This window comes from Girardinichthys multiradiatus, chromosome 10 (assembly GCF_021462225.1).
Source record: "Girardinichthys multiradiatus isolate DD_20200921_A chromosome 10, DD_fGirMul_XY1, whole genome shotgun sequence".
Lineage (NCBI taxonomy): Eukaryota > Metazoa > Chordata > Actinopteri > Cyprinodontiformes > Goodeidae > Girardinichthys > Girardinichthys multiradiatus.
In genome coordinates this window covers 7,714,509-7,741,061 of record NC_061803.1, presented here as the reverse complement: position 1 = coordinate 7,741,061, position 26,553 = coordinate 7,714,509, and the positions used below count along the sequence as shown (strand labels likewise).

Genomic DNA, 26,553 nt, shown 5'->3' with positions numbered 1-26,553 from the left:
CATTCAGCTGGTTAGCAAAATAACTTCCGAGTATCTGATCATTGTTTAGCAGAGTTTGGTTCCTCTGATGAGGCAACAGATTAGACTTTTGCAGGTCAATCGGAAACAGCTTGTTGGAAACTGTAATCTTTTTATAAATATTTCAAAACTAAGATGCTTTGTATCAAAACAGGCAATTTTCACATGAATCAACAAAAAAGCCCTTGATTGCCTTCAGTTGGTCCAAAACTCTGCAGCAAGACTCAACTGGAATAAGAACAGCTCACATAACTCATGTTTAAGTCTTTGCAATGGTTACCTGTTCATTTTTTAAGTCCTTTTAAACTCCTAACTTTAATTTCAGGGTACTGATAGTCAAGCACCTTCCTTTATCATCGAATTTGTTAGGCCACACACTCCAACTCAAACCCTCAGGTTCTCAAACCAAAATCTATTTGTAGTCCCAAGGACCAGATATAAAACTTGATGGGATTTTTTCTTTTCCCCACTGTTGCTCAACAATGGAACCAGCTTCCTCTATTTTTAGTTGTCTTGGGAGTTTTAACCGTTTTAAAAAGCAGTGGTACAAAGACCATATTTTTCCCCTGGAAGATAAAAACTATTGATTTCCTTGGTCTAAAGTTATACAATATCTGTATTTGAGCATCCAAATGTTGTTTGAATTTTACATTTATTGTTGACTGCCAAAAGAGCTCGGACGGGTTTAACGCAAAAAGCAGGATTTCAGTAATTCTTCCATGCAAATAATGTGGAGGTCGCAACAGGGATAAGCATGCAGAAGCCTAAATCATTCTGATAAGAGGAGGATTATATTTAACATGCAGCTGAAGCAGTTAATCAGCTACTCCCTACCGTGGCATGCAGCTACAATCTGTGCAGGGGTCCAGAAAGGTCTAGGTAATTTTAGACCATAAGCAGAAACTGACTGCAGATCAAACACATCACAAACCTACCATCCACTGTGGAAGTGACGAAATGACTGAAGCAAACACAGGTGCGTCTTAACAACTTAGAATATAATCAAAAAAGTTAATTTAGGTAATTCATATCAACTATAGTTCGTTTGATCTAATTACACATAGAGTGAAGCGTTTTAAATATTATGGCTCACAGTTAATGAAATCCCAAAATTCCTTTTCTTTGTCAGCCTATGGAAGAGTACTGTGCAGTATGTCCACTAGATACTTGGTCAGGCCTCCTTTTGCATAATTTAGTGCCTCAATGCAGTCAGCCTGTGGCTCTGCTGAGGTCTTAAGGAAGCCCAGGTTCCTCTGCTGTCTCTCATCTTCTCGACAATACTTCAAAGATTCTCAGTGGAGTTTAGGTCAGGTGAGTTTGCTGGTTAATTAAACACAGTGATACCCTGGTCATTAACGCAGGTATTGCTACTTTTGGCAATGTGGATATGTGCCAAGTCCTGCTGTATGAGCATATCCATATAAAGATTTCCAGCAGAGGGAAACATGCAGTTATCTAAAATGTTTGCTGGGCTGACCTTCAGACTGAGAAACACCCGTAGATGACTTGGCTTCTCAAATCATCACTAATTTCCAATTTTCAGAGAAAAATGCTAAAGGTATTTTCATCTGAAAAGACCCTTTCCTCCCACTCAACTTTCCATTATGCTTGTACATAGCACTCTGTGAAAAGCTTGCATTTTCAGCAATGTCCTTTAATGGCTTACTCTTCATGTAGAGGGTTCTGATGACTGTCTGCTAGACAACTGTCAAGCCAGCAGTCTTCCCTATGATTGTGGGCCACAACATAACATTTGACATAGTTAATCATTTCACCGACCTTCTGAACAGAATACTCACAGCACCATTAGACAACCTCGTCTTTCTCATGTATCAAAAAATTATTTTTTTCCTCACATTTCCTTTCTTCTGAAAAAGGAGGAAATGTCAAGCATTCAGAGAAAGACAATTTGGGGTTCTTATTAGTTGTATAAAATAATCAACAGAAATAAATGCTTGCATTTGTCACTCTTTTCGCAATGATTCTGTGTTTCGCTTTTCGGACTGAATTACCCAAAAATGAACTTTTCAATGATATTCTAGTTTATTGAGACATACCTGTATATCTATGGAGCAAAAATATAAGCAGTAGGTTTGATGCAGACTGCAAAAGAAGACACCACTGTATCATGTCCCCATCTACTTACACACTCACAAATACAACACCTGAGCTAGCACAGACATGAAAAGAAACTTACCTCTGACTAGGCTTTTAAAAGGTCCATATATGGACCCCAAATCCGTCACGATAGTTTTTAGTAAAATAAAAACGTGACATAAATTAAACATGGCTGACATGATGAGATAAATGGCATGCAGAGATTAGCAGGGGGTAACAGATGTGAGAAATAGGTTAGGAACATGCAAGACGGCAATTTCTTAAACATACAATTCCCATGTCAATTTTTTACGAATCTAGCAGCAACACAAGGATGCACATGGAGATGGTGGGAATTATTTAGCCTGGAAGATGTGAAGACAGAGACAGGGCAAAAAGATCTCTTTGCAGTCGCAATCCAATATAGCTTTAAAAGTCTGAAATTGATTTAAATTTCCACAAAACATAATATATTTAAAGGTAATGAACTCTTGAAGTATGTGATACAAATCTGTGCATTTCTGACAAACTTGAGGTTATCAATTAACCCCAGAAAGCTGAGCAGATAAGATGTCCTACAGATAAAAAGGTATCCTGAACAAAAGGCATCCTGCTTCATAACATTATCCAATTAACTCCAGTCACCTGAATAGACCATTGAGGTTTAGTGTCATTATTGCCTTTGAATGATGATGTGCTTTTTTTTTGCTAGGTTTTAGCTCATTTACATGTGGTTGATTTGCATTAAATGAGTTTAAACTGCAGCTATTCTATCTGACTTTCTAAGGGGACATTATTACAGCACTTGGAAAACTTCATTAAAGGTAACCTGATCAAGGAGATCAGACTGCGGTTCAGTTAAACTAAACCAGATAAACATCTGAAAGGTGTGGTGTGCATTTGTATGCAGCTGTCTTAAGGAAACACTTGAAATCAGATTTCACTGCAATTACAGCAGCAGGTCCTTTAGGCATCGTCGATCTAGAGACTGTCATATTTGCCCATTCCTTTTTGCAGAACAACTCAAGCTTTTGTTAAAAACAATTCTGAAGAATTGCAACAGATTCTCCGATTAATTTTGTTCTGGACTTTGACAGGGCCACTCCAACTCATGGCTAAGCTTCGATCTGAACGTTTGTGTTAAACTCTAGCTGTAGGTTTGGGGTTTTCCTGCTGGAAGGTAAACCTTTGCCTCCAGATTTAAGTCTTCCACAGCCTCCAACAGGCTTTCTTCCAGGACTTCCCTGTATTTAGCCTTATGCATGTTGTCTCTGCTGGAGACAACATGTCGCCACCATGTTTCACTGCAGGGTTGATGTGCTCAGATTGATGTGGCATGTTAGATTTTCCAAACATGTAGTGTTTAGCATGTAGGTGAAAAAGTACCATCTTCCTCATGATCGCTACGAGACACCCCTACGTGGCTTGTGGCAAATCTCATTTGGGATTTCTTTTTCTTTTTATCAGTGGTTTTTTTTCTTCCACTCTTCCACAATGGTTAGATTTGTGGAGTGCAGAGCTAACGTTTGTACAGTCAAAAACATTTTTACACCTGGGGATGGGTGCAAGACATGGTTATTACCCTAACATTGTCTTTATTTGAGAGTATCAGAGTAAAGAATGATCAATAGAAAATGCATTCAACACTATTCAGATTAGTGTTTTTAAAAAATGTTGAAAATCATGTATCCTGTTACTTCCACTTTACGATGGTGCTACTTTATGTTGGTCTATAACATAAATTAAAAAAATTAAATTTGTGGTTCTATGACAAAAATGTTTAAAAGATCAAGAGTTAATTTTACTTTTGCAAGGAACTGCACGTATAAATTGTAGTTTCACATCATGTCACATAGTATTAGACATTATAACAGCTTCACGTACCAACTCCTTTTATACAAGGCAGGTAATGGCTACAAAGCAGAGCATAAGTGCTCACTTCTTCCATGTGCAATCAAACCGCTTTTCCAACTCTTTCAACAATGAGCCCATGTTGAAACATGATTTAGACGAATCCCTTTTCATGCCTGAACCTTCTGAGTTATATAGAACCACCTGGAACAACATGAACCAATGGTCCTTAAAGCTTTTATCCCATTCTGCAACTTTACATTTAGTACTCATGATGCAAAAAAGCATGCAATGACATGATGCAAAGTTTATGCATGAGATGTTGTAAACTAATAAGTAGCTTCTTTTAACTGCCTCTGATCAAAGAGTCTCTGATCTTCTCCTTCCACACCTTTTGTTTCTGTATTCATCACCTTCCTCAGGCTTTACATTCAGGCTTGTCAATGCTCACTGAGCCATCCTGGAGAGGATGGGGACAGAGAGGCAAAAAGGACAAATCCACATCCATTCTCTGGGTGGTGTAAACCCCCCCCCAGGCTTTGCTGAGATTCTGCCCAGCTAAATTTAGCACAGAACCGTGGGATTCGTCCTCAATTTTAACTCTTAAATGTAGGTTGAGTCTAATAGATTTGAGTGCAGAAAGGCAAGAAATCGGAGGTGAAACACAAGAGATGATTCAAGACTAATTGAGAAAAGAACATTTTGTGAACACTGTCTGGTATAAAAGATAAACAGGAGTTGTTTTCCACAGATTACTGTTGCGGAAAACTGTTCACTGGTGCTGGAATGAAGTCGGAGCCGATGTTATCTAAGGAAGGTTTGTTAGTTTTGTTAAAAGCGGATCACAGAAATTGTCTCCACAGCATGATTCCAGGTTCCTGCTGGCTCCTAAAGAAGCTGCTGCAGGCTCTGAAACACGGATTTACAGCTTTTTGGGCATTTTTTGTTTAGATACTCTTTCTCACTTAATTGTTTTTTTTACTTTTTTGATTATTTAAATTGTAGATTCTCGCCAAAGGCAACAAAAAAATTTTTATGAACTCGCATGGAAGTATGTAGTAAACAAAAAGTGTGAAATAACTAAACATTTTAGATTTTTACAAAATAGCCCCCCTTTGCTTTGATGACTGCTTTGCTCTATTGGAATTCTCCCCATGAGCTTCATGAGGTGGTCACCTGAAATGGTTTTCCAAAGAGTCTTGATACAACTTCCCAGAGGTTCAGAGAGGCTGAGAGATGGCAAAAGGTTAATATTTCAGTCATCACAGCCACTTTAAGGAATCTAAAATATAACATACTTAAAGTTCTTTTGCAATTTTTCATTTGTTATTAAATTCCATATGTGTTCATTCACAGGTTTGATGCCTTCAGTGAGATTCTACGTACAATATAAATAGTTATAAACATAAAGAAAACCATCATAGTTTGTGCATTGTTTATTTGCATATGCTAGTAGTAAACAACTTTTCTCTTGAAGACTGGACCGTGCCACTCACTTAGTCTTTTTCCGGATCTCTTCCACCAGCTGTTTAATGTGATCCTCCATGAACTCAATTTTTTCCTGCTTTCTCGCCAAAGCTTTTTGCAGACGTACTATACGATCTACAAGCACTGCCTTGTCGACCTCTGGGAAGCTGTCCACAACCATCACCGAAGGACCGGACTGGCTCTCTGGTGAACGCTCCTCAACACTGCTGCTTCCACCATGGCGTGCATTTAGGGAACCTGAAGGAGCAATGGAGATAAAGACTCAGATTATCTAACAAAAGCATGTACAGGTCCTTCTCAAAATATTAGCATATTGTGATAAAGTTCATTATTTTCCATAATGTCATGATGAAAATTTAACATTTATATATTTTAGATTCATTGCACACTAACTGAAATATATCAGGTCTTTTATTGTCTTAATACGGATGATTGTGGCATACAGCTCATGAAAACCCAAAATTCCTATCTCACAAAATTAGCATATTTCATCCGACCAATAAAAGAAAAGTGTTTTTAATACAAAAAACGTCAACCTTCAAATAATCATGTACAGTTATGCAATCAATACTTGGTCGGGAATCCTTTTGCAGAAATGACTGCTTCAATGCGGCGTGGCATGGAGGCAATCAACCTGTGGCACTGCTGAGGTCTTATGGAGGCCCAGGATGCTTCGATAGCAGCCTTTAGCTCATCCAGAGTGTTGGGTCTTTAGTCTCTCAATGTTCTCTTCACAATATCCCACAGATTCTCTATGGGGTTCAGGTCAGGAGAGTTGGCAGGCCAATTGAGCACAGTGATACCATGGTCAGTAAACCATTTACCAGTGGTTTTGGCACTGTGAGCAGGTGCCAGGTTGTGCTGAAAAATGAAATCTTCATCTCCATAAAGCTTTTCAGCAGTTGGAAGCATGAAGTGCTCCAAAATCTCCTGATAGCTAGCTGCATTGACCCTGCCCTTGATAAAACACAGTGGACCAACACCAGCAGCTGACACGGCACCCCAGACCATCACTGACTGTGGGTACTTGACACTGGACTTCTGGCATTTTGGCATTTCCTTCTTCCCAGTCTTCCTCCAGACTCTGGCACCTTGATTTCCGAATGACATGCAGAATTTGCTTTCATCCGAAAAAAGTACTTTGGACCACTGAGCAACAGTCCAGTTCTGCTTCTCTGTAGCCCAGGTCAGGCGCTTCTGCCGCTGTTTCTGGTTCAAAAGTGGCTTGACCTGGGGAATGCGGCACCTGTAGCCCATTTCCTGCACACGCCTGTGCACGGTGGCTCTGGATGTTTCTACTCCAGACTCAGTCCACTGCTTCCGCAGGTCCCCCAAGGTCTGGAATCGGCCCTTCTCCACAATCTTCCTCAGGGTCCGGTCACCTCTTCTCGTTGTGCAGCGTTTTCTGCCACACCTTTTCCTTCCCACAGACTTCCCACTGAGGTGCCTTGATACAGCACTCTGGGAACAGCCTATTCGTTCAGAAATTTCTTTCTGTGTCTTACCCTCTTGCTTGAGGGTGTCAATAGTGGCCTTCTGGACAGCAGTCAGGTCGGCAGTCTTACCCATGATTGGGGTTTTGAGTGATGAACCAGGCTGGGAGTTTTAAAGGCCTCAGGAATCTTTTGCAGGTGTTTAGAGTTAACTCGTTGATTCAGATGATTAGGTTCATAGCTCGTTTAGAGACCCTTTTAATGATATGCTAATTTTGTGAGATAGGAATTTTGGGTTTTCATGAGCTGTATGCCAAAATCATCCGTATTAAGACAATAAAAGATCTGAAATATTTCAGTTAGTGTGCAATGAATCTAAAATATATGAATGTTACATTTTCATCATTACATTATGGAAAATAATGAACTTCATCACAATATGCTAATATTTTGAGAAGGACCTGTATTGTTGTGGCTTTTTTATGCAACAATTCCATAAGCGAAGCATAAATAAATTAGCATAGTTTTGTTTTTTGCTGTGTATGTTCTTCAGACTGTAATTTTGGCCCCTCATTTATTTCAGTAAGTCGGTAAAAAAAATGAAACATTATATGGGACCATGACAAACAGAGTAATATTTCAAAGGTTAATTTCTGCTAATTTTAAAGACTGAAAAATTTTCTTCTCGGAAAATTTTAATATAACATTAATCCAATAAAAATTATCATTAATAAGCCATAAAAAGCCATTGTTAAAAAAGCTGACTGCTCACAAAGATCTGTATTCAAGGATGTTAAGGAAAAATTGAGTGGAAGGAAAATGTGTGGCAAAAACAGGTGCACACAGAACAGGGATAACCGCCGCCTTCAGAAGATTAAGAATTTGGGGGAGATTCATAAGGTGTGGACTGCATCTGGTGTAAGAGCTTCAAGATCCACCAAACACAGATCTATATCTGTATCTAGGTCTGCATCTAGATCTGTATCTAGGACATGTGCTTCAAATCATGAATTTCTTGTCTCAAGCCACTCCTGAATGAGAAACCATGTCAGACGTATCTTACCTGGGCTACAGAAAAAAAAAAACAAGACTGTTGCTCAGTCCTGTTTTGGAAATCAAGGTCCCAGAGTCTGCAGGAAGAGCACAGGGGCACAGAATCCCCATTGCTTTAGGTCTAGTGTGAGGTTTCCACATTGAGTGATGCTTTGGGCTGCATGTCATCTTCTGGAGTTGGTCCTCTATGTTTCTCAAGTCCAAAGTCAGCACAATCGTCTACCAGGACATTTTACAGCACTTCATTATTCTCTCTGCAGACAAGCTTTGTGGAGATGCTGATTAATTTTCAGCAGGACTGCTGAAGGTACCCATACCAGGTTTTATCTCCACAGTATGCATCACTGTGCTTGATTGGCCAGCCGACTCTTCTGACCTAAACCCAACTGACAATCTATGAATTATTGTCATGAGGAAGATGCACACTAGAGCCAACATTGCAGACGTGTTGAAAGCCGCTATTAAAAGCTATTTATTTACTTGCAGCGCCATAGGCTGATCACCTCCATGCCACACCACACTGATGCAGTAATTAATGCAAATGCAGTCCAGACCAAATACTGAGCACATATACTGTACAGTACATGGACATATCTTTTAGTAAATGACCATTTCCAATTTTTGGAAAATGTTATTAGTGTTAGGCCATAATCATCAAAATTAACAGAAATAAATGCTTGAAATGTATCACTCTGTGTACTGAATGTTCTTAATATATGGCTTCACTTTTTAAACTAAATTACAGAAAAATTAATTATATTTCCTATAATATTCCGATATATTGGGATAGACCTCATCCCAATAAATTGGGAACCTTATATTTAACAGAAAGTAATAAATATGAAAGATTTCACTTAGAGTATTACATTAAGTGTTAAATACTAACCAAATCTCAGAGCAGTACCTGAGGAACTGGAGCGACTGCCCATACTGCTGACATCCCGGTCACATCCTCCATTCTCGACCTGCTCCAGCCTCTTACGAGCTGCAGAGGGAACAAAGCAAACTTTAACAAAACAAAACAACAGAACAAATCTTTCCAAAACGACTTAGTACTCAACCTTGTGTTAGTTGTTTTGTGAGATCCTTAATATTGGCTGCTTGTTTCCGTTTCTGCGTCACCAGCTCGTCCCTCAGCTCCTCTACTCTGGTCTTCAGTTGGGCCACCTCTGTTTGCAGAACTTTCCGTTCCTCCTGCAGACCCTGCACCTCCTGGTGCCTCAGCACTTCTTCCTGCTTCAGCTGCCGGGACTGCAGATTTATAGGAGTGCAGGTTATTATAGAACTGAAATACTTTGTGTGCAATATCACTACTAAGAGAAATTATGTAATGCATGCTAAACAAGTCATCAAAAACATTTGTCGCAATATTTTATTATTAAAATAAGGTAATCCTTAATTCATGATTTATGTGTTTGACATATAAAAGCAGGCCTCTGTCATTTTGGTGCACTCAGAGCATCCTGACCTTGTCATCCAGGATCCTGCTGGTCTCCTCCAGCTTTGCTTGGAGCGTTGTGAAGCTGCCGCTGACTTGATCCAGCTGAGACTGCAGCGCGTTGCTCTCCGACTGCAGCTGGGCATTCTTGCTGCTCAGCTTCTCAGTAAAACCCAGTAGCTCGGCTTCACGTTCCCTGCTGCCTTGCACGTCACACTGGAGGTCGGCCATCTGATTGGTCAGGCCCTCCACTTCCTCCTGGAGAGAGGCGATCTCTTGTTTGTCTCTGCATAAAGCAAAACACATGAGGCACACTGTATTAAAAGAATAAGAAATGTGAAGATACTTCTTTTCCACAGCCCACCTCAGCTCACCCAACAGATGTTCTGTTGGATTTAGTTCTGACTCACGCTGGGTTATTCTGAAAGCTTAATTTTATTCTTTTCTTCATATGGATGAGTTCAGACCCACGGTGACGTGTTCTAGCAAAAAAGGTTTGGGAAGAAAAACTGACTCTTATGTGTCTGTTAATAATTTTATTCACCTTTATAAAAAAAAAAAAATATCTATTAAAGAGGGACTCCACAGCATGATGCTGCCACCACCATGTTTCACTGTGAGTGTTGTGTTCTTTTAATGATACAGTTATGATAATACAATTTCGAAGGATAACACATTCCCCAACACACAGGTTTTTGGAAAATTTTATCCAGGCTTAGGGGTTTACCTCGACAGTAAAGGATTCTGTGTTGTAGTCCTACAACTACACAGATTGTAGGTATGAAGAATACAGGAGAATTTGGTCCAAAATAGAACCCAACCTGCAACTCTTTCAGTAATGCTACCAGCCTTTTAGCAGCCTTCCAGGCCAGTTGCTACCTCTTAGCTTTAAAAATGTTTAAAGATCCAGTTTCTGCACACAAATGAGCAAATGTCAGAAAAATCCTGCTGGGACATTGGAACTTTATTTCAGGTTATTCAGATTCACTACTATGGTGGCAGAAGTGAACTCAAGATTATAATTAATAGTATTATTAGTCGTGAAACACTGCATTCAAATCATTGTTAATAGAGGATTATTTAGGCTGAATTAATCATTAGTTAGTCATTGCCAACAGGTGCAAAGTGCACAGTACTTCTCTGGGGTTGATATTACTGACTCACCTCCTCAGTGGGTGGCATTTCGTGTGTTTCTGCTTGTGCTTTAACATTAATAAAAGGTGTGTAGCTATACCTTTCATGCTGCTCCTGAAGTGCAGTGACCTCTTCAAGTTTTTCTCTCTGGCGGCCAATCTCAGCCTTCTGCCGGTTTATGATCTCCCTGTATTTAGTCAGCTCGTCCTCCCACCGCGGCCGCTCATCCTCCAGACACTTTAACTATGGAGCCAGACACCCTTGTTAAACAGAGGACTCCCTCTCGCTGATGTTATACAAGCATTGTTTCGAATGACAAACCTTAGTGCGGAGTGTTTCAAGCTCATCTATGCTTTCTTTGTAACTCTTCTTCAGGTCCTCCAGCTCCTTGGCCTTTGCTCGATGCATCTGTAACATATATGAAATTCTATTTTAGAAATGTATGCACTGACTTAAAAACAAAAGTATATGTTTTTGCTGCCAAATGCTACTTCTGTTCTGGAAAACAAGGCAGTCAATTCTTAATGTAGCATCATTACACAACAAATGGATTTTCTTGAAAGCCATGTTGCCTGTGTTTGTTTATGAATTCATTAGGGGATGGAAATCCACGATCATTTTTTTTATTTTTATGGTTTGTCTCATGTTTTTAACAAACCCATTATTGGTGCTGCCGCAAGTCAACTTTTCCAAGAAGTCATTAGAAAGCCTCTGGTATCCACGACGACGCAGCAGTAATTGAGGTGCTGGTAAATTCTGTTTCGTTCATTCATCCAATTTAAATGTAATCTCCCAAGTCATAATGGAAACATTTTTGCTTGCATAATTTATGATTTGGGTATAGGATCTATAATAACATATGTAGGCTTAGAATGATCAGTGGGCCTAAATCAAAGTTCCAGCTAAAACTGAAGAGTGTCAGGACAGTGAGGTTTATTCAATGACATAACACCTGACGACCGTTTATGTTAAAAACTTCATAATCAAAAAAATAATTAACCCCATCAAGAAAAACTTGAAGCATAAAAAGGGATTGTGCTCTTCTTAGCACTGCCGCAAACATCGAATATTCAAATGTAGGGACTTTTATCGGAGGCATTTTCACTGAGCTGTCAACAACCTGCTAAAAATGAAGCACACCCTGGAAAAAATCTAACCGGGAGATGTCTTCTGGGTTGTTGTTGAAACACGAGGCTTAATATTGATTATTTCTAGGCCATTTATTTTTAAAGTTTGATTCCCGTTGGAGTGTGGCACTGAGAAAAACAGGCCACAGTGTTTGGATGGAGTCCATTTGTTTAATGGTGTGCATGCAGAGCTGCAGAGGCAAACTCTGACTGTGATTGCTACGTAAAGGCCACAAAGAGTGAGAAAATACCTTTTACATCTGAAATGCTTTAATTAATTATGATAATAATAAAAAAAGGGGCGGGGGGTAACCTGCACCTTTGATTTGACTTTTCATGCACAAAAAACAAATGTGGCTTTTTCTAAGCTTAAAATTCACAAAAGGATTCAGATTTAGACTGCTTGACATATTCATGTTTTAGGGTCACAGACATACAGGGCCTTGCAAAAGTATTCACACCCTTGGATTATATGATACATGGCCCATGAGACTTCCTGCTGTTGCTGCAGCAGAACTTGGTTCATATGTTTCAGATTTTTATTTGCAAAAAAAACCAAAAAACCAAGTTGTAGAAAATGTAGATTTTCCTTTCACTTCACAATCATGCCCTACTTGGTGTTGATCTATCTCAAAAAAGGCCATTAAATACAGTGCCTTGCCAAAGTATTCGGTCCTCTTGAGATTTTCAACCTCTTGCCACATTTCAGGCTTCAAACATAAAGAAATAAAATTCAAATTTTTTGTGAAGAATCAACAACAAGTGGGACACAATTGTGAAATGGAATGAAATTTATTGATGTGTCAAACTTTTTTAACAAATAAAAAACTGAAAAGTGGGTCGTGCAATATTATTCGGCCCCCTTGTGTTAATACTTTGTAGCGCCACCCTTTGCTGCAATTACAGCTGCAAGTCTCTTGGGGTTTGTCTCTATCAATTTTACACACCAAGAGACTGAAATTCTTGCCCTTTCTTCCTTGCAAAACAGCTCGAGCTCAGTGAGGTTGGATGGAGAGCGTTCGTGAACAGCAGTCTTCAGCTCTTTCCACAGATTCTCGATTGGATTCAGGTCTGGACTTTGACTTGGCCATTCCAACACCTGGATACGTTTATTTGTGAACCATTCCATTGTAGATTTGGCTTTATGTTTTGGATCATTGTCTTGTTGGAAGATAAATCTCCATCCCAGTCTCAGGTCTCTTGCAGACTCCAACAGGTTTTCTTCCAGAATGGTCCTGTATTTGGCCCCATCCATCTTTCCATCAATTTTGACCATCTTCCCTGTCCCTGCTGATGAAAAACAGGCCCAAACCATGATGCTGCCACCACCATGTTTAACAGTGGGGATGGTGTGTTCAGGGTGATGAGCTGTGTTGCTTTTATGCCAAACATATCGTTTTGCATTGTGGCCAAACAGTTTGATTTTGGTTTCATCTGACCAGAGCACCTTCTTCCACATGTTTGGTGTGTCTCCCAGGTGGCTTGTGGCAAACTTTAAACAAGACTTTTTATGGATATCTTTGAGAAATGGCTTTCTTCTTGCCACTCTTCCATAAAGGCCAGATTTGTGCAGTGTACGTCTGATTGTTGTCCTATGGACAGACTTTCCCACCTCAGCTGTAGATCTCTGCAGTTCATCCAGAGTGATCATGGGCCTCTTGGCTGCATCTCTGATCAGTCTTCTCCTTGTTCGAGATGAAAGTTTAGAGGGACGGCCGGGTCTTGGTAGATTTGCAGTGGTCTGATACTCCTTCCATTTCAATATGATTGCTTGCACAGTGCTCCTTGGGATGTTTAAAGCTTGGGAAATCTTTTTGTATCCAAATCCGGCTTTGAACGTCTCCACAACAGTATCTCGGACCTGCCTGGTGTGTTCCTTGGTCTTCATGATGCTCTCTGTGCTTTGAACAGAACCCTGAGACTATCACAGAGCAGGTGCATTTCTACGGAGACTTGATTACACACAGGTGGATTCTATTTATCATCATCAGTCATTTGGGACAACATTGGATCATTCAGAGATCCTCACTGAACTTCTGGAGTGAGTTTGCTGCACCGAAAGTAAAGGGGCCGAATAATATTGCACGCCCCACTTTTCAGTTTTTTATTTGTTAAAAACGTTTGACACATCCAATAAATTTAATTCCACTTCACGATTGTGTCCCACTTGTTGATTCTTCACAGAAAATTAGAATTTTATATCTTTATGTTTGAAGCCTGAAATGTGGCCAGAGGTTGACCAGTTCAAGGGGGCCGAGTACATTCGCAAGGCACTGTACATTAAAGCTTATTGCTGTAGCAAAACCTGAAAAAGGTCAAGCAGTATCAATACTTTTGCAAAGCTATGTATAGAAAGAAAGTCTAGCATAGCACATGAGTTCACAGCACATGCAACTCCTCAATTATACTCTCACAATTATATATGTTTGAACAACAAAAAACAATCACAATCATCGGAGGCTGCGACTTCTTTTGATGGTCCATTGGTTTTTGAAAGGTTCAGAAGCTGCTTATTTGTTTTAAGCATACAGTTTTTATGTGTCATAGAATGATTACACTGCCAGTTGAAATGTTATTTTATTCTGCAAATAAAGGGACAAAAAGAGCATGGAGAGAGTCTAGATAACATGCTTCACCTCTAATTGGTCTGTTTGCTCCTGCTTATGCTTCTCCAACTCTCCTTTGGTCTCCTTCAGTTTAGCATCCAACTCATTGGACCTCAGCTCTTCCGATTCCTTAAGAGGAGATGAATTATTGTTTTAGGTCAGGGAGTAAAAACACGAGGAACAACAGTAGAGACATTGATAATATCTTCTTGTGTTAAATTAGAAAATCTTTGTCTGGAGTGCTATGATGTAAAAAACTGCAACAGTCAGAAACAGCAATTCAGATCAATTTCCCTGCCAGAGTAAGATCTATCGTGGCTCTTTACTGCCACCATGAGGTTCTGTCAGGTCAGGTTTGCTCAAAATAACATTTTACTAGCATCTGTGATCATGATCAACCTTCCACACAACAAACAAAGCAAAGCAAAGCAAACCTGGTACGTTCGGATCATGTCCTGGCAGTTCTTTCGGATCTGTTCCGTCTCCTCTTTGGCTTGAGCCAACTTCGATGTTGTTTCTCTCAATTTGTCTTTAGTTTCCTGAACACAAATAAACACGAGCATGCCTTCATACAGCTTTTCTTATTGAAACGAAGAACTTTACCTCGCAGTGAGTTCAGGTTGAAACCCCAACACACGTCACTAAGTTGTTTTGGTCTTTTCTAGTACCGGTATGTTGCACAAGTTCATCCCCTCCTTCCAAATCAAAAACAGCCAGATCCGTGCAGCCTTCAGCAACTCCTGAGCTTTTGCTCCCTCCTTTGTTTACTGCTGTTTATCCGCTTGAGGCAGCAAAATAAAAAAAAGAGACCCTTTTCTTTTGTAAGAGGTGTTTTTCAAAAACAGCTACAGTGATGACTACAATTTCTTTTCAGGGTCAGTACAGTGCAGTTCCTATTTCATTGTATCCCCAAGTCACACATTTAATCATGTTATCTTCCAGGGTGTTGGCAGAGATGGTGATCATTTTTATGCTGAAAACAACTACTGAGGGTTTTTATGGTTTATATTTTAGTGTTATATGTGTGATATATTAAAGCTGAAAACACACAAACAAAACTGGACGTTAGTTACTACATATATGTTTTGATTTAATATTTGTGATTAAGATCCATCTATCTATGAAGTTATATTATAACTAATTTAGGAAAGAAGGGACACCTGATGTAAATAAAACACATAAAAGGCTAATTGTTTAATTTGTGAATGTGCTCAGCAAATTTTATTTTATTTTTTTTAAGTGTGGTTTGTTAAAGCCATGTCTACCACAGTGGATACTCCAAAGCCCCTTTTCCACTGGTTCTACTTAGCTCGGCTCCGCTCCACTAGGCCCGCTTTGCCAGCGTCTCCATTACTGTTTTTTCCTGTACCGGTACCTACTTTTTTGGTCCCTGCTCCTGAGCAGGTACGAGCAGAGACAACATGCGACATGAACAGACTGCTGGTCACTGATTGGCGATGGGACCAGGAGAAATGTGACGGTTTTCTCCAAGGTAGTGAAGGGAAAAGTTAATAAAACTCAAGAGCGACTATAATAATATTAAAAGGACCACAACGGCTGGAGCAGGTCAAATCGAAATATACTTTTACTATTAACAAATCATAAGCCATGCCTCAAGGCTGAAAGAAAAGTAAAAGGAGATATCAGCTCTCTGAATTACACGCAGGTTGAATTTACACAAACATCCTAAATCAGCTGATCACACATAAAATCAGCTGTTCAGACACAAACATTTTTCCCAAAACACGCAAAACAATACCACCATGAAACATTATGTTTGGTCCAGGAGTTTAATGATGGTTCCTTAAGCAAACCTGAGTCTGCAGGAGGAGGGGCACTTAACCTCAAGTTGCCTACCGATCTGCGTATCGGTGTATGAATGTGTGCGATTGGGTGAATGTGGCTCTAGTGTAAAGCGCTTTGAGCGGTCTGTATGACTGGAAAAGCGCTATATAAGTTCAGTCCATTTACCATTTAATAGCGGCATGGTGGACTAGACTGACAGCTGGAGGCGGAGCTTAAAGCCATGGCTCCAGCCGTCAGTGAGTCCATAGAAACAACAGGTTCCATGCCGAGTTAAGAGACACCAAGTGGAGTGGAGCCATGAAACCTAAACAGAGCCAATGGAAAAAGCGCACAACCTAACAACAAAGCACAGAGGTGGGAGAATGCTGATATGGACCTGCATGAGTGAAAATGTTGCAACAGATTTACAGCTTGCATGATGAATGCCTGAGGATCATACAGGCTGACAGAAAGGCTACTCCATGGGTGCTAAGGCAAGACATTCATCGAAAGCAGGCATGTCTCCCTTCAAACAATTGTGCAGAATTACATGCCTAAAAGCATGCTATGAGTTCCAAATCTTGGGCCTGTATTTATAATACGATTTTGCTTAAGTGTTCATTTGTAGATCTTACATTTTCATTTTAGCCTAGAAGCAATTTGTAACAGGAAATGCAAAGTCCCTTTTTTTCCCCGAGTTTGAGTAACGTTACCTTGTGAGCATCTGCTTCACTCTTTAGTTTGTTCTGGGCCCATTTGACTTTAATTAGATGAGAGTTGATCTCCTCTTTCAACTTTTCCACTTCTCGCGTCAGCCGGCCAACCTCACCTTCCTGTGAACAAAGGGGTGATGAAGGGGGGCAGAATAAGACTTAAATAGTCTCTAAAAAGTTGTCACATAATTATTGTATGCAAAAAACGGCTGCTTGCGATCAAATATTCTGTTAAACTAATCCTGCTTAAGATATAATTTATATATGCTGGCTACATCTTGGAGAATATAAGTCATTACAAACACCTTTGCCTCTTAATTTCCATCGTGAAATTAAAAACAAGTAAATCTAATCCTTTGTTTTTTCAAGGTTAGGGAACAAATAATGCTCCAGTAACACAAAGTGCATGATACGGTAAGTTAAATAAAAGATCAAGTTACACGCATTAGACATTTCTAAGACAATAAAAACATTTGAACCCAGATATGAATAGTTTTTCCATGTTCCAAGGAAGAAAGCATTTAAAATCCTACTGACCTTAGCGTCATACAGCTGTTGCAGCCGTCCCTTCTCCTGAGCCAGCTGATTTCCCCTGAGGGCCTGGCGGTCCACCTCCTTGAGGGCTTCCCTCAGCCTCTTCTCCAAACTCTCCTTATCCCGCCTTAGGTCCAGAGCTTCTTTCTCTCCTCGCACATATTTCATCACCATGGCCTCCTTCTCCTGCCGCGCCTCATCACACTTCCTGTTCACCTGAATTGTAAGACATGGTCATGTGTACCTCTTACAAATGCATCTCAATAAATTACAATATCATTTTTTTCCGCCAGTAATTCAACTCAAAAACATATTGTATAGATTTGTTATAGACAGAAACAAAATTAGAATACAACAAAAAAACAACAATACAACAGGATCTTTAATAGAGAAATGTTAAGTTATGGCCTACACAATCATAGGGAAGAATGCTGACTTGACAGTGCTTCAGCACTGACACCCTACACCAGCAGGGTTAGCCACAAAAAGACCCTGTTTCAGCAGCTGGCTGTTCACAGAGTGTATATCCAAGCATATTAACAGAAGGTTGAGTGGAAGATAAAAATGTGGTAGGAAAAGGTAGCAACAGGGATAAATGCTGACATTAGAGAATTTAAGAAGTAAAGCCCATTCAAGAGTTTAAGGGAGGGATATTTTCAACTTGTAGACAGCAGCAGGGGTCAGAGCTTCAAGAGCCACCAGATACCTACGTATCAGGGACGTGGGCTACAACTGTCGCATTCCCAGTGTTAGGCCACTCAAACAAGGTCACAACTGTCTCACCTGGGCTAAGGTCAAAGAGGAGCGGATTGGAGCTCCACTGTCACCAAACCCAACAAGGCAGACGAGTGTCAGGACCCTATTATAGCTGCCTTGACAGGAGACCCAACCAGGTATTAAGTGCATGCATTATGAAGTATGTGAACATAATTTTTTTGGGAAAACCAAATATCAGGTTTTCATTAGCTGTAGGCCATAATAATCAAAATTATGTGTAATAAATAAGAGCTTTGATTGTTTGGCCGAATTTCTGATATAAACCAACTATTTGATAATAATCCAAATTGTTTGCCTCTGATATTTTAACATTTTATTGCTTTCTTATGAGCTTTTAAATAACTTATTTCTCAGTATGCAAAACCTTAGAATCAAAAGACTTATTTCTCATCAGTGACAAACCCCAAATCCAAGCAGGCAAAAATCTACTTTTATTTTCATAGTTACTAGGTAACTTGCATTCAACTATCAATCTCAACTTTTCTTCTACTTTCAATATAAAAGCATAGTACTTGTCCTCTGCCCAGCTCACCTCTAGCCTAGCCCCACTGATGCAGGGATGCAGTGAGACAACCTGCAAACTGACTGGACTTTTCATTTTGCTTCTGAGCCCGACCTGTCTGTTCTATTCGGTTTGATAGAGTTCTAGTCAAAAGAAATCAGAAACAGGCTGGGGTTATTTTAAGCAGAAGTGTGGAGGCTGCTGCATAGCTTTCACATCTTGCCGGATGCCTCCATGTTATTTCTTGTCTCTGTTGATAGAATTGGGTTCAGCTGCTTAGTTTTACACACCGCACATTTTTGACGTAATGCAAAACCTGAACAGTTTGCAATAAATGTTAGTGTTAGTGTCCACATCTCTTAAAGGATAGAAGAATTAAAATAGTCTAAACCCCGTTGGAGTGAAAGACATCATAGTCGATATTTGATTCTAGTTAGGGGACATTAAAATTCAGTTACGTGTCACAAAGCCTTAACACATTAACATAACCAAATGCTCCAACCCTCAGGGTGGCAACAGTCGAGTATCACTGGGTCTGTGCAGAATGTTAAAACAAAGGCCCAGAGAGGGCAAAATCAAACTCGTATTGTTTACTGAACGGTGAAATTAAAAATGATGAAGTGTGACAGAACTGTCAGGAGGGGTGTGCCTTACATGGCTTTCACCAGGTGAGCTAAAGCAGGTTGAAAAAGTCTCCCTCCAGAACTATCTATTTACCTGCAGGAAGAGGAGTTTGGTGATCCAAGTCCTTGAACGTTCAAGCTGCTAGTTTTGTGCAAAGATCCACGGATGGTAGAGAGTGGTAGAAATATTGTTTGTGGGTCAATTGTGGCTAAATTGTCTTTTTTTTGTAAATAGAAGTAAAGATACTCTAATCAATCAAAACTTTAAAAAATATAGTGCCTTGTAAAAGTATTCACACCCATTTAACAGTTAAACATGTGGTCACATTACAACCACAAACATCCATATATTCTAGGTGGCAGAACAACAACTTGTTCCATAATTGTAAAGTGAAAAAGAAAGATTTATTATTTTCAACATTTTTAGAATTAATTATTTCGAAAGTGTGGTTTTCATTTTTATTCAGCCCCTCTCACTCCGTTCCTTTCGAACTATCTCTTACAGTACCGGCAGCCGAAAGTCTTTTTGGGGCGTGTCTCTTGTCAGCTTTGCACATTCGGAGACCCGAGTTTGACTTTGCAAAAGAAATGTATGTGAACAGAATCATAATTGTCTTTATGTTTTGACTTTGACTGGGCCATTCTAGCGTGTGTGAGCTTTGATCTAAACCATTCCATTGTAGCTCAAGCTGAATGTTCAGGGTCTTTGTCCTGCTGGATGGTGACCCTCTACCCTCTTTTGCAACTGGTTTTTTTCAAGGTTTTACCCTGTCTTTCCATAAACTCTAATCAGCTGTACTCACTAAAGAAAAGCATCCCCACAGCATAATGCTGCCACCACCATGTTTCACTGTGGCAATGGTGTTCAGAGGTATGAGCAATGTTAGATTACTACATAGATTATTACATAACATTTCACAAGTTCATTTTGGGTCTTTGGGATGTCTTATTGCCTTCTTTTAACAATGGCTTTCTTTGTCTCTCTTTCATAAAACCTAGATTTGTTGAATACACAACTTAAATCTCCCTCCTGGGCTGTGGATCCCCAGAGTTACCCTGGGCCTCGAGACTGTTTTTGATTAATGTTCTCCTTAACCGGCCCATCAGTTTATGTGGACGAATATGTCACACAAGATTTCCAGATATACAATACTCCTTTTATTTTCAGATGATGAATAAAATAGTACTATGTGAGATGTTCAAAGCTTGGGATATTGTTTTATAACCTAACCCATCTCTAATAATAGTTGGACACTATTAACTAGATGGCTTCCAAAGGCAGCTGGTTCCACTTGATTATATTTGCTTGTATCAGTGTAAAAAGGGCTAAAAAGATTTATTTCCTTCCACACACCGTTTTCCTTCCTAGAATAAAGCAAAACTTTGTAATTGTCTAATATATGAAAATCCCAAGTGGTTGTAATGTAACAAAACATGAAGTTCAAGAGGTATGCCAACTCTGCAAGGTACTGTTAATGAAGTCTTGAGCTGAGAAACTTGGGCATTAGAAAAAGGCAAATACTGCTTGACAACAGTATTTCACAATGGCAGCAGACTACCCCTACTATACTTAACAATGCACCCTATCAGCAAACAAAAACCATGTGGTTGGGGCAATTGGGGCAGGAAATAATCAAAGTAATAAATGTGCGTATCCTGTGAAGCTCAAACGACCTTAATGATATGGTTTTTCAAGACAGAACTGATACTGTGGTACTAAATGGCTACTATACATTTATTTGTTTTAATCTAACGGCTGCAAATGGATTCCTGTCAAAAAGGTAAATTATTTCTACAAGGAGTTATATTTTCTTTCATAATGCAAAATTCTTAAAATGGCTAACATATTATAGATTATACTGGGAATTAGGTTTTAAAGCCAAGGTGCCAGAGATGCAAAATAAGGATCAGATACACGCAAAACCAAGTTGTGTGAAAGTTTCAGTGTAATTACATCCGAGTCATACCTGTTCTATCCTGTAAGTAGTTTCTCTCTGCATCTGCTGCAAAGCAGCTTTGGCTGTTTGGTCGTGGTGGATGAATTTCTCTCGCGACTCCTTCAGTTCTTTCAGGAGCTCCTCCACCCTCCACTCTAACTGCAAAAACAGGGAGAAGGCAGAGTGAGCGACCTGTCGGCCCAACACCTGAGCTAACCTGCTTTGCAAGATTAGAGTTGAATAAAAGGACTGAACACAAGTCAACTTCACAAATTTACCTCGGAAGATTAGCCCAAAATTACACGTTAAAGAAGAAACTTTACCTTTTTTTTTTTTTACATATTACTAATTGTATTTTCATCGATAGTAAAAAAATAAGGTTTTTCTTCATCTATACATATACATTTACAGTTTGAAAAGAACAACAAAAGGGGACAGTGTGGATACAAAAAAAGAAAAATCACTCTATACCCGCATGTTTACACATAAATAGAAAAACATGAATCAGTCTTTGTTCCAGTTATAGCAACAAATGTTTCGAATTGTGTCTTGTGAACAGGATGAGTTGAGTTTTTGAGTGCTCTGCAAATCTCAAGGGAATTAAAAAAAAACAAAAAAGCACAATCTACACAAATGATGTCATCAGTTAGATGGAGGTGATGAGAACCCAATATAATTTTCTCCACCCTTACAGGCCGCTTTGTTTGACGTCCTTAATTACAGGCTAAGCAGAGCTCAGGAATAAACTGAACTGAATTGAAAAGCCACTGTGACGGATGCAGCTTAACAAGATTTATTCTTTGGTTTGTCCCCTAATTTGCACAACAGTCAGAGCAGGCTAACCTACTCTGTGTTGACTTAATATGAACAGAGTAATACTTTGTACCCTGTGTACAATTAATAATAGTTGTTTAATTAAGAAATGAATTGTATTAAATGCTTAAAAAAAGAGAAGCTAGTATTTACACTTTGGAAAAGTCACACAATGTGAAAGATAACGAAATGTGATGAACTAAGTCATCAGAACTACAATAGCGGCTGAGTTATTCCAAATATAAGTAAATAATATTTAGCACATTGCAAGAAGTAATGCAAGACACTGTGATTTGGTGTCACCTTTGACATGAACAAACACATGGTAAAAATCGTAAATATACAGTCTTCAAACTAATGCTAAAATGCTTGGTTTCCTGGTGTAAAAAAAGGAGAGCAAATTAAATGATTTAAGAACTTTGTAAACCATTTTGGTGACATTTATCCCACCTTGCTGAACCGTCTTAAACTTCGATTCCAGGATTCAGTCTTCTTGGGTAAATATCTGGCATCAATTCAAATGATCCTGATCAGCCGTGATTCAGGTTCAGCTCTCCTAGTACAAATTTCCTAACATTTTTATCCTTTATTTTGTGTATTCATTGTTTTATTACATGTATTGATTGCTTTTATTTTATGATCTTCCTAACCTATTGAGTCTTTGATTATCATATGAAATGGGCTTTATAAATAAACTTGGCATGACTTTAAGATAAAGATCAAAAAGGCCTCATTTTTCAAAGGGATCAGTCAGGAGAAGGACATGAAGAAACATTTCCATAAGTCAGTTTTGACCCAAAGAGTCATTTGAAAGAAGACTGAATGCTTAAACTGTATCAAAATGAGTTTCAACGATGAATTAGATTAAGGGTGTGTATACTTATGGAAACTGGTAGTTGCAGTTTTTTAATACTTTGTTCCCTTTAACAACTTTGTTTGTTTTTCAGTTCCATTGAACAGGATACATTTCACATTAAAAAGGTAGAAAAGGTTTTGAAATATCCCTTTCTGAGGGTTTCTTCTCTACAAGCACACAATATGACATTTGTCTTCTATAAGTAAGGCAACCAGTGCAGAGAATTATTTCCCATAATCTCACTTCAACAAATCCAAGCTATCCCTGTAACAATCAATGTTGCACAGATCAAACACCAAATGAGCATAAAGAATAAAGAATGACCTTTTTAATAGAGCCGATGTGTTGCTTCTCTGTTTCTGCTCTCTTCTTCAACTCTTCCTTCATGTTGTCTTTTTCGGAGCAGATCCCCAGGATCAATTCCTGGTGTCTCTTGTTCTCCTCAAGCAACCTAAGCAAATAGGTTCAAACAGGGGTCAAACCCTCAAAAATTGAGGTCCTTATGGAATTTAGAAGCATTGTATAGCAGCAGGTTTTGTCTATAAAATTTACCTCTGAATAGCTTTCTCCTGTTGAGTGTACTTGAACTGCACACACTTCTCATAGACCATCATGCAGCCATCCTGGTCTGCTGGAAGTCCATTGACAGGCGAGCTCCCTTTCCCCTTTCTTCTGCTTTCACTTCCAGACAGCCCACAAGCTAAAAGCTCTGACTCCAGTTCATCTAACAGTGACTCTTGCGACAGCGAGCGCTGGATTTGGGAAATGAGCTTTCGACTGCAGTCGGTGTCGTAAGGGCTTGATAAAGATTGTGGGGGGAGGGAGACGTTGGCGCCGGTCTGCGGGCTGGAAACCGGCGAGAAGCTGAGTGTGTCGGAGCTCGGAGTGGATGGCCCATTAGAGAACCCAGAAGTTGAGGAGTCTGTAGGGGAGTTTTTGGAAGTGCTTTGGACAGAACCTGGTAAAGGACTGTCGGCAGATTTGATGTTGTCGACAGAGGGAGACTGAGACAGCCGCTCACTGTCATGTTGAGTTGTTGCATCAAAAGTCAAAAAGGTCTCCATTGTCCCTTCGATAACAGAAGGAGAGGTTTCTGCGACATCTGGACTGGTGGCAGCAGCCTCGTTTGAAGGACTGAGTGAAAGTCTGTCCGTTTCACCAGAAACCTTACCAGCATCACTTTTAACATCAGCAGTTGTCTCTTTTACATCATGATGGTCCGGACAGCATATCTGAGCTCCTTCTTCAGTCTTGAATAATCCACTTTCTGGCTGTTTCTCACCTTTTTCCTGATGGCAGGTCTTCACCAGATGATCACTGGTCTGAAAGATTAGTTCTTCTTCTTCACAATTTGACACACTACTATGAAACTCATCTCTAGAGTGCAATTCCTCTGTTACTAATTTATCATCTGATCCTTCCATTTTCTGTGCATCTGTAGTCAGAGCGGGCTGTTTCATGGTCCGCTTAGGGTTCAAATCTGGCAAGAACAAGAAAAAAAAAAACAGGAAAGTAAAAAAAAAAAGAAAGAAAAGGATGAGATGACTGAATTTCAGCTTGATGGCAGTTTATCTGTAAACAACAAACAGTTACAGGAAGTCATTCCCGTGCCATTTGCCTCTTCCTGATCTGCACTTCATGTACTTAGGTCATCTATTGCCAAAAGGAAAACACCTAAAGAATGTCCACAGGCAGACTCAAGAGCTGGGACTGTACAGCACAGAGGTGTGTTTTAGGCCACGCCTATGAAAAGACTACCTTAGCTTAAAGATGTGTGATGGAGAACGTCACACCACTATGATAGTTATTCAAGATGAGCGCCTATCTATTGAGCTTCACTCAACACCCAAACAAAAGAATATGTTAAAGATGTAAGTGTAAGCATCAAATTATTGTAGCATGGACCTACATTTAAAAAAATATATTAGTTATGGCCTCAAAGCACAGAAATCACAAAGTACAAGCCTCGCTAGTACTGATGAGAGTAGACACATGGTTGTAATGGAACAAAAAAACAACAATAAACTGGTTAGCGGAATCGAATGCCTTGTGTTTTTACCTTTACGTCGCATTGGTTACTTTTCCTTTGTATTTGAGGTGTTCTCAAGCTTTCCTTGTTTGTTGAGCTGTTTGGTTTTGAAAGTAAATGCACAACTTTAATGTCAAAAGATGGGAGCAAAGATGCATAAAATCAAAGCACCTTAATTTGGGGGAAAATCCATTCCGTTCGCCTTGCATATGCAACTTACAGATAGCCACGGTAAACTAGCAATTGTCATTGTTTTTTTATAAATTTGAACTGGAGAAAGGTTAAATGTCATCCCCAGATCCAACTAATAACTTTATACAGAGTTATATGGAACAGTAGCAAAACTCAATTAGCGTGAACAACACATCATTTTAAGCTTACTCCACATCAGTTAATGATAATTCTATTTATTTTGCAAATAGTTGATACCAAAGTTTCTTTTGAGGAGCACTAAAGGTCACTTGAGTACTACCAGTGGCACTTATACCACAGTTTGAGAACCATGGTGCTAAAACATAAAAAAGTCTCACAATCTTAGAGTAAGAGGATACATTGTGATTGAAACAACATTTTTACCTCTTTAATACTGTGCAGATGAAGTGCAAGGAGTAAAACAATACTTTAAATCTCCATTCTCAAACAACAATAAAAAACACAATAAAATAAAAAATACAAAACTGGTGACAAAGAGGTCCAGGCAAAATTTGTAAAAAAGTAAATTAAATATTGAAATGTCAGGCTGAAACATTAACTGTTAATCCAACACTAGATTATAAGGGGCTTTGTCAGCATTTCCTGTGTTACTAATCACTGGGATGAGTGGGTGGAGGCCTTAAAAAACCCTATTCAACTTTATGTTATTATCTAGCAATACACCCCTTTCTCTGCCATACCTGTTTTCCAGTCAACATGTTCCAGGACCATTAACCCCGCCCATTTAAAGCCAGTGTTCTTGTATCGATCCAGATAAAAATAAACCAAGTTTTTGTTCTTTCCGTAGTTCTAGTGATGTATTCTAATATTTTGACATTCACTAAATTGTGTCTTAAGAAGTAAAAGCTTTAGCTAGTACGTACTTAAGGATGCTCCTCTGACAGGTGTCATTCCACAACACAATTGACATTATGAATGTACCATTTTCTTTAATATTCATAATTTCAGAGCACAGTAAATCGGTTTGTAATAACAAACAGCAGATTGATGACCCTTTCATACTATTTGACGTTTTATTTACATTCCGGTGCATTTGACATTAGCACTACCTGTCCCTCTGACTTGTTAGCATGCTAGCCTATCAGTTAGCTAAGACGTGGCAACAGGGCTTACTGTCGGTTTACAAAATGAGTTAACACAGTAAATACAAATGCTAAAACACAAAAAACAACAACGTGTGATTATTACCAATCTCTGTGTTGCCGTATTTGAACGTCATAGGCCCGTTGCTGGTTTATCTAGTTAGCTAAGCTAACACTGATAACACAGACATTAGACGAGGCTAACGCTAGCATGTAACACAGATGTAGAACGTAGCTAAATAAATATGTGGATATTTACACCTACCACATGCCAACAAGTCATCGTGTATGTCCATGCAATGACGATCGGAGCTCTCTATTTCACCAGCTGACCGCCCTGCTACTCACTGCTATGACACATCAACAAATATGGCCACAGCAGGAGAAGGAGAGGGACAGAAAGCAATGAATGCCAAGTGACAAATGACGTCAGTCTGGTGTTAA

General features: G+C 39.3%; 1 protein-coding gene across 2 annotated transcripts in view; it reads right to left on the bottom strand.

Moving 5' to 3' along the window:
* The window catches only part of ccdc186 (coiled-coil domain-containing protein 186), a 39,679-nt gene extending 13,135 nt beyond the window's left edge, over positions 1–26,544 (bottom strand). Inside the window, exons 1-14 of one of the 2 annotated variants that reach the window (XM_047376767.1) lie at positions 26,375–26,544; positions 23,338–24,265; positions 23,110–23,236; positions 21,147–21,275; positions 17,281–17,493; positions 16,744–16,863; positions 14,680–14,784; positions 14,276–14,374; positions 10,834–10,920; positions 10,613–10,755; positions 9,409–9,664; positions 9,002–9,191; positions 8,827–8,925; positions 5,463–5,691 (exon numbers count right to left, since the gene is read on the bottom strand). In XM_047376767.1, the coding sequence (XP_047232723.1) occupies positions 5,463–5,691; positions 8,827–8,925; positions 9,002–9,191; positions 9,409–9,664; positions 10,613–10,755; positions 10,834–10,920; positions 14,276–14,374; positions 14,680–14,784; positions 16,744–16,863; positions 17,281–17,493; positions 21,147–21,275; positions 23,110–23,236; positions 23,338–24,265; positions 26,375–26,405 (2,756 nt within the window). In that variant the 5' untranslated portion in view covers positions 26,406–26,544. The remainder of the gene's footprint in view (positions 1–5,462; positions 5,692–8,826; positions 8,926–9,001; positions 9,192–9,408; positions 9,665–10,612; positions 10,756–10,833; positions 10,921–14,275; positions 14,375–14,679; positions 14,785–16,743; positions 16,864–17,280; positions 17,494–21,146; positions 21,276–23,109; positions 23,237–23,337; positions 24,266–26,374) is intronic. The other variant, XM_047376769.1, reaches the window with a different exon arrangement.
* Between the last annotated feature and the right edge of the window lie 9 nt (positions 26,545–26,553).